The 8,800-nt window shown below is 34.2% G+C and overlaps 2 protein-coding genes across 3 annotated transcripts; both read right to left on the reverse strand.

The window, feature by feature from the left end:
* Positions 1–867: 867 nt before the first annotated feature.
* Amun (protein amun) lies at positions 868–4,094 on the reverse strand. Its single transcript, XM_075298791.1, has 3 exons — positions 3,923–4,094; positions 2,420–3,839; positions 868–1,703 (listed from the first exon to the last, which is right to left on the reverse strand). Exons 2-3 carry the CDS (start codon positions 3,201–3,203, stop codon positions 1,105–1,107), a joined length of 1,383 nt encoding a protein of 460 aa, XP_075154906.1. The 5' UTR covers positions 3,204–3,839; positions 3,923–4,094; the 3' UTR covers positions 868–1,104.
* A 1,949-nt stretch (positions 4,095–6,043) lies between these two features.
* Naa20A (N-alpha-acetyltransferase 20 A) lies at positions 6,044–8,424 on the reverse strand. Of its 2 annotated transcripts, XM_075300191.1 has the most exons (7): positions 8,355–8,424; positions 8,239–8,303; positions 8,063–8,178; positions 7,816–7,945; positions 6,760–6,896; positions 6,615–6,676; positions 6,044–6,200 (listed from the first exon to the last, which is right to left on the reverse strand). In XM_075300191.1, the coding sequence occupies exons 2-7, from the start codon at positions 8,289–8,291 to the stop codon at positions 6,150–6,152; spliced, it is 549 nt and encodes a 182-aa protein (XP_075156306.1). In that variant the 5' UTR covers positions 8,292–8,303; positions 8,355–8,424; the 3' UTR covers positions 6,044–6,149. The 2 variants fall into 2 exon arrangements, 1 of the variants encoding a protein (XP_075156306.1); XR_012720444.1 differs by having other exon boundaries at positions 6,285–6,676; positions 8,239–8,403.
* Positions 8,425–8,800: the final 376 nt, after the last annotated feature.

Here is an 8,800-nt window from a genome sequence, read left to right on the forward strand (position 1 = left end):
CATTTGTAAATTATTGTAAACGTGAGTTGTATGCGTTTATACCAAAATTATTCGAAGCCTACCTTTTTGGGATTTCGTAGATGACTATGAATAGAACTTACATTTCTCTAATTTTTTCCATGGCAGTTTCTCCCAGGAAAAATGTATAAAGGTAATAATCTCAGATAAGTTTTTTCCCTACATAATGTCTGTGTTTGCAAAGAATCTTACAGTGTGAGCAATCCCTTGGAATAGCCGGCAATGATTAAATAATCGATAAATGTGTTATCAATCACATTAAGAAGCTTCAGTATCGATTTTGTCTTCGAACATTACTTATACTGTGGCCAATATCTCAAAATGTAGGATACGGGCATTATCGTCCGGAAAAATGTATAGTCTGACGACGCATCACACACTTTAAAATTTCTGCCGATCTTTTGCATTTTCTTTGTTTTTGATTGTATTTGGCTGTGTTGAAAAGTCTACCCTCGGAATAAGAGAAAAAAATCGGTATCTTGTTAAAATGTTAGCTTTGCTAACATTGTTTCGATATAACATCACTAGATGGCGCCAGTTGTAACGCAACTTTGAATTTTTCAATAGTTACTGCAAAATTCACGCAGAGACTGGCAGCAAATACATATATTCATTTCGAAACAATTTTTTCGATTTTTTTTATTATTACACAATTTGAAAGCCGGTTTTTAAAAGCGACGTCGATAATTGATTGTCATTTGATTACTGATCATTTTTGATTTATTAATTTTTAAATTTGAAAAATGTTGGTAATATTTCTTCTGTGTTGATAAACCATTTTAACCCTACTCTTAAAGCCCTTTCATCGATTACAAAGTCTGTATTTTTTTATTTTCAATGGTAGCTGTATTTGCGTTTGTTTTCGTTAATTAAATATAAATTTACCTTAATGTTAATTGGGTTTCCTGTTTGTTTTCAACTGCCTTTCGATTTAAAACAACAAGCGCTTTTATTAGTTACCTTCCTAATCTAAAGATGCTGTGTCTTTCTAGCGCTCATAGGTCGATACTTTTTTTTGCTTTGTTCTCTAACTTTATTATTATTTTTCTTTATGCTTATCTTCGATTTCCCTCAAACGTGGATTGTTTAGTCGCTACGAATCTTTTTTATATCTGGTTGTGCGGAATCCTCTAACGATGCTGCATCCGCGCAGTTGAGTGTCCTTTTCTGGCCAACGATTGTAGCAGCGGCTGCTGTGGCACAAACGCCGCCCAGAGATGAGATGTTATCAATCGCATTATGATCCATTATTGAAGGAGTTTGTGTATCTTCTAGAGCACGACTGTTACTGCTCTCGTCATCCTCATATTCCGATTCACGTAAGCAATTACTGCTACTATTTTCGCCTTCCAAACCTGCTGCAGAAGCTGGCATCATAAGAGCACCATTACCATTTGGTGCTATGGTTGTAATGTTTGCCTCCTTAAGTGGTAATGAACTGTTTTTGTTAGCTTTGACTACTGGAGGTTCCATATTACTTTCCGAGTCTGAAGCTAAAGGAGTACCCACGGCAACATCTTCGCCATCATCAGTGGTGGTAGTAGCTGTAGTCTGTGTTGTGTTCTCATCAAGTATTGGCTCTTGTGATGTTGAATCATTTGACACGAAATTAGAATCTCCATCTTGAGGTGTGGGGTTGGTGTTTTCATTTTCAGATTCTGTTGCAATATTTTCTTCAGCTCGACCTAAAAATGAGATGCAAGAAAACAAAATATAGCAAATGAAATATATTACATTATTATCATTAGTCTAGGTCTGATGTAATGCCTTCTGAACAATTACGTGGGTGGTCCGATAGTGCTTGGTGGATCGTACTTAGCTCTCGGAAAAAATACGCTTCGCGATCACTCTTGCTTCCAAACTGTTTAAAAACAAAAGTACACGTCCGATATGGGTGAAGTTCTACACTATCCATCAGCATATAGGAATACGATGAAATAAGGGAAATCGTAAAGGCAAATGAATTCTTTTACGAGATAGGACTCAATGTGAAAGACTCTAATTTTCGGAAAATGTAACCCAAACCTTTTCAATTGTAAGATAATCGGTTTGGATGGCTTAGCTTACCCTTGAAAATTACTGGAGAAAAGCGTGTAGCATTTTTATCATTTAGCTACAACTTACTTTGATATAACGTTCCAACCCTGCCTCAATATTTATTTAATTGCGTGAGTGAAAACTCGACCAAAATTTGTGGTTTTGTAAAAACTGTTTCATCTCTGTTAATTCAGACTATTACTTGAGGACAAAAAGGCTATATAAATTCAATGAATTTGCTGTTTTCTATTTTGGCAATAGTCAATTTTTTTGTGTAATGTAAACCAAGTGTTCCTAAATATCTTTCTTTAAATTGTCTAGTCTAAGATAAATATTCTAATATCTCTGTCTAATCTACACTCACCTGCACTGTCATCGTCATCATCATTTGTGTCATCACCGGCTACATTTCGGACATTTTCATTGTCAGATGCTCCATTAGCCTTACTTGCAACTGATACGCCGCCTCCTTTTCCACTTGGCATTTGATCCAAAAGTTCTGGACTTAAATCATTGGCAACATAGTGTGCCCACAATGCCAGTTCTACTCTATGTGGTGACCAAACTGGTTTATCTCCACCAGCTTGGGTATTTAGCCGAGTAACGGTCGACTGAATATGCTGAACGAAGTTTAGATACTCCTTTGTAGTGTAATCAATGCCTTCGATTTCTGGAATGGCCATAAGACACTCGTCCGCCATAAATGGTGCAGAGTCTGGGCAAGCTGCTGCCAACAACGCTGAGGCCATTGTTGTTCCAACACCTTTTAGATTGGACAGTGCTGTAATAGCCTGTTCTAAATTAGGCAGCTTACGAAAAGCCTTTTTTGTCTCTTGAACCACAGCCCGTGGAGTATTAACCTTAACTAAATAATTCAGTTGGGGATAGAATTTACCACGAGCTTGTTTCCATTTCATAGTCTGAACCAACTCATCGTATACCATATGTGCATCTTTCCCTCGTTCTTTTATCAGCTTTGGCAGAACATTTTGATACCATTCGTCCAATCGTATAAGTTCTTGTGGCTTTTTGTTACGCTTCTCCGCTTTCAGCTTCAAAACCTCTGGATACAATTTATAACAAAAGTCGAATTGTTCCGTAGTTCCATTTTCAAAGAAGGAAGCCGTATCTTTACCGGTGTTGGCCATGTTTGCAATTGTTTCCACCTCTCCCGCTTCTTCTTTTGCAAATTATGACGATAGTTGACTTGCTAAATACAACCGAACCGAATACACAAACTTTAACCAAAAATAAAACTACGAATAGAACAAGCGACGACCACGAAGAGAAATTCACAAAATCGGAGAAATGACAGATGGTTTTCCAAAAAAGAAAACTACATTCGTTATGTTGTTGCCTCTATCCTCTATTTAATGGCGGCTCTGAGTAGAGAAGACACAAGCACAAGAAAAAAACAAGCGTAGCAGCTTAAAATGTTGAGCTCTCTTTCGATGTGAATGTTTGTTGTTGCTGGGACCGATGATAAATGCTTCTGTTTCTGCCTTCTGCTTTTAATGCGATTTGTTGTTGTTGTTGTTTTTGATGGTGGTGGTTGTTTGTGTTTGTATATCACAGATTCAAACACACAAACATTTCGTCTTGTATTTTAATGGCAGCTGCAGATTCTTGATGGTAGTGGTGACCGAAATGGTTGGTAATGGTGGTGTAGCTGATAATGACGAAGAAGGCCTAAAGCAAAAAAATCCTGTCGAGGAGTCACTCCGCTTTACATATTTTATCCACAGAATATGACGTCTGGGTCAATACTTCGCATTAGTTTTGATCTGAAACGAAAGAATATGCGAAACCATAAATGTATTTGCAAGCCACAAGAAGAAACTTTAGAATTATTCATATTTTTACTAACCTTGATGTGTATACATATATATGTCCTTAATTATCCTTCTCAATTATTGTAAATGATTCTCCGAATATATAAACTCTGTAAAAATTTGCTATTTTCACGAATATCTGCCACAGTAATTCTTTTTCAAATTTCTTCTTGCCTTCTTTTCTCTTTTTGACGAGCACAACGATGTCGCACGACGCTAGTCGAAGAAAACGAAATATGACGGCCCAACCTAAAGTTGACCGCAAGCGTTGGGCGTAGTTCAATCCAAACCAGGTATTTTAGCGAACATGATAGAATAAACAAGTAGTAAAAGTAAAGCATGAGTTATCCAAAAAGATAAACATAGACAAAGATATATAATTATTATCAATTAATTAATTTAGTTTTTTATTCGACCTTTTTAATTGTTCAATGTAGATCAGTGAATAATCATGCTCGAGGTCATTTTTGTTGTTTTAATATTATTATTATTATTTTATTTTGTTTCTGATATTTCGCAATTACTTGAATTGCATCTTAATTGGGATGTACTATAAAAAGAAGTTTACAACACAATTAACTTATTCTAACAGTAGTTGCATCACTCTTGTCAAAAGCCTATATTGCAATATGGACTCAATAATATTCATATTATATTATACAAGTAAATTATATTTTTTTTTCAGCCAAATCGAAGTAAAATTGTTACTTCTCTTTACCCAGGAAATAAAAATGGGATTTTTCCATATGTACAAGAAGAAAAGTAAAATTGGTTTAACTAAATATGAGATCCGATTTCCGATAAATAGGAAAATGTCTCTTTTTAGGACATCAAGAAGACAATCATATTATCCATGCCAAATATCATTCATCATCGAATTTACAGTAATACGGACATAGTCATAGAATTACCCCCATAGGGGTATGGAAAATTTTGTTGAGATCGGTAAAACTATATCCCTGCCAACATTTTTTGAATTTGGGGGCGCTTCTGAGAATCCCCACTACGTCGAAAACAGTCGTATACGATATCCAAAGTCACTACAAAAAAGTATCGCATTAGTGCAATTATTAGGTGTCCTTCTGCATATTTTTAGAAGGACGCCAATAAGAGCCCCTTCAAACAATCAGAGAAAGTACATTTTAAGATAGTTGTAAAAGAATCATTGTGGTCAAGTAAAACACGATTGTTTAGATGTGTATTAATTTTATTAAACATTTATAAATTCTCATAAATATAACATTTATACGACTATCACATCACATTTAACATATTTTTATGCATTAATAAAAGATTGATGTTGAGTTACAAGTTGCAAGTTACATGTTGTAGCGTCTATCAACCAGTGCTTTTATTCCCAATGGAGGCAGCGTGTCTGGAAAAATATTTGAAAAACTATCACTTTATTCCATTTGGAAAGTCAAAAATTGTTCACCAATATACCTTTCACAATTTTAAGCGAAATAACTATGTTTTCAGCACTTCATTATCATTTTTATTTAAATAAATTATAAGAAGCTAGTTGTGCTTGGTGTTTCACAAAATATAAAATGGCTCTTGTAACAATAGTGATGGCAAAATACTATCACAGTTGGCGATTGTTGCAGTGTCACTTACGAGTCTGCGGTAGCGATGAGGATGAAATGGAACTTTGAAATGCTGGCAGGGATATAGCAAAAGGCAAGAATCGTACCAACCAAGTGGAAGCGGCCAACAAAAACTTAATTTTACTAAAGCAACTAATATTTTTTACCATGACAAACATTTTTCAAAATAAACGCTATTTCTCGTAATATATCTAAATTTAAAGCGATTTTTCAATCAAACGGCTCCATTTTCTTTGAGTGCAGAAAGTAATTAGTGTAAAATGTAGTTACGGTTGAAGCGTTGAGATTGATCCTATTCTAATGTTGGCCGAACGCTAAAACGTTTTTCAACAAAGCATTATCTCCTTTCTCTCCTGTTTCAAAGTTTCTTGTTGAGATCCCATTGCAATCAGCTAAACATAGACTCGCCACTCATTAATAAATGTATGTTCCATAATTTGCACAAAGTTATAGTAAATTGAACATATTTTTTTTTTGAAACTTCAGTAAATTTGTGCGATATTTTCGGAATTCTAGTTCTCATATAATTTTTCGGCATAAGAAAAGAAATTCAGATATTAAAATTGTATTTTTATTAACCAACATAATGTTGCTGGATCCCTTGATGCCTTATTGTATAAATCAAGTAATTTGTCCTCATAAAAATACGACTTCATCAGCTATAGTTGCTGTGCTCCATATAGTAACGTAATTCCCTTTTCGTAACCTGCAAATATTTGAAAGCCAATATCGTTAGAATGTGTTTGTATTTCAATTTAAGAAGACAAATTTAGTGCTGTATCATTATTACCTTTTCGAATGATATGGGTTATCAAAATTATTTACTTGTATGCAATTAGAACTTTGAATAATAAAAAAAACTAATCTTCATTATGCATTAAAGAATAATCGATTTGTAAGATTTTGAGTGTGAATTACAAAGGACTTGAGGTTAGTTACAATACTTTTGGTTTTTTTTTTGTTATGTGATGAATTGTGTTAAAACAGTTATGCAAAACTTGTTTCTATAGAAAGCAGGCAGCACAACCATTAGAATACAATAAAAACAACAATCGATCATTAATTCAACTCAAGCAGAACACATTTAATATCAATGCATTTCTAAATCTTCCAGCCGTACTGGTTGTGTATATGGTATAATAGATTTTTTCTCTGTATCCCTAGAGAGCGCTTTTCGCATATCTGAAAATATAACAAAAGAAATTGTTTATGTACACACTTTTTTCTTAAATATCCTCTTTATATTTTTTTATATATTGACTTACCATAAGCATCCTCATCTTGATCACCTGAATAGTAATCCAATATAGTTCGGTACACTATATAGCCCAAGTTAGTGTACATGTTTATAGCAATCTTGTTGCTTTTACGAACAAATAAATCCACAAAATATGCACGCTTTCTGGTAAATAAGAATATAATTTTTATTGGTGTATTTTTATTTAAAAATTAAGGTTTCGACCATATACACCCATCTAATTTTCAACTGTTGCTACACTACATAAGGAAGTATTTTTCGAAATTGTATCTATTTAGACGTCTCCAAAAGGTAACTTTGGAGCGTTCGCAAATCTAGTTATTTAATTTCAAAATTGATTATTCGTATTTTTTTCTCGTTAAAGGTCATATTTCACTTTCGGAGTGAACATTAATATACAATTTTTTTTTAACGAACGGTCCCATCGCCCACTTTCCCGCCCCTTCCGGCCTTGTTCCCATGACGTAGGGACAGCGTACACACCATGATCCGGACCATGGCGGGGTGGAGGCAGAGGGATTTGACCAGCTACAGAGAAGGACTCATCAGCCTGATATATTAAAAAACAAGATCAAATATTAGGTTATTCAATAAAACTAACGTATTAGTTATTCAAATATGCTACAATTCTAGACTTCATCATATCAATACTAAGGTTAATTAAGGGATCAAATATATAATTTTATCGGAACCAAGTGTTACTAAAATCCATTTTTCTGCGATGGTTAACCCCTAGTTTTTGAGATGAATTGTATTTAGAATTCTTTAAATTTACAACTCTCAAGATAAACTTAAATTGATTTCAAACGTATCCTCTATCTGTTTGGTATTAGCAAAATCAAATGAATTAAACTCACCCAGTTATTCTACATATCTGGTGCAAGTTTAAAAATCTAGGGTTTGTACCAAAATTTAAAGCGACTTTTTGAAAAGTTGACTGATGTTTTTCAGAAAGCCGGTCCTTTTACTTTTTACATAAATAGCAGTAAACCGAAATCTAACTTAAGTCAAAAATTGTAGATGTATATAGTATGAAACCTCCTAAATTGAACTGTCAACTTACTTTTCGGATATATCTTCCAAGAAATTCATTAAGAGAGCAGCTAAACCCAAACGTCTATAGTCTGGGGATACAGTTAAAGCTGTTACGTGTCCATGCCAATTTTCCATGTGACCCTCCACTTTGCCCATAACTATGAATGAGAAAAATGTAAATGTTAAATTAAGCCAATCTTCGATCATGTGTTTGTAAGAATACTATGGGCACCAATATATTTAAAATGATCGAAAATACCAAGTTCTAAACTTACTATAACCCATGATTTGTCCACTCGGCGATTCGGCTAATTGGAAAAATTCAGGCCAGCGAGCTAGATACTGAGTATAAAATGATAGGCCATAGGTTTCCGTTAGAGGATCGAAATTCCTAAAGAATATGATTTTCATCTTCATGTCATGAATATTGCCGGTCAATATTGATACTTACACATTATTAAATTTGAACAGATCGTCACAAGTGAATGGTCTTAAACTTGTCATTTTGGCAAATAACCTAAAGAAAAAAAATTAGAAATCCACACGGTTATTTTAGGACACAAAATCCAGGCCGTTCAATGGCAGCGAAGAAAACACTCACACACTTCCGAGGAGGGTTATGTGATCAGCTGATTCGCAACAAGCCTCAAAATAAGGTTGGTTCACATAGCAGCAAATAGAAAAAAATGACCGTTTATTAATATAGGCGTGTTCGCTTACAGTATGAATTTTTAGTAGCAACCACTAACACTTAAAGGCATATTAAACTCCTCCTCCGTAATGTCTCATGTCTTTTTATGAGTGGTTGGTGTTGTGACATTGGGATTTATTTATCGTGCAACCTGTAACTCAACATCAATCTTTTATTAATGCATAAAAATGTTTTTAGCGGCTAAACGTTTTTAGCGGCTAAACTCGTCATTTTTTCGCGATTACTTTTCTTTAATAATCCATTTTCAGGAATACAAACTTTGTGAAAATTTGCTTTGGGCTTTTCCCCATCAAGTTATAAT

The sequence above is a fragment of the Haematobia irritans genome, chromosome 3 (assembly GCF_050003625.1).
Source record: "Haematobia irritans isolate KBUSLIRL chromosome 3, ASM5000362v1, whole genome shotgun sequence".
NCBI classification, from domain to species: domain Eukaryota; kingdom Metazoa; phylum Arthropoda; class Insecta; order Diptera; family Muscidae; genus Haematobia; species Haematobia irritans.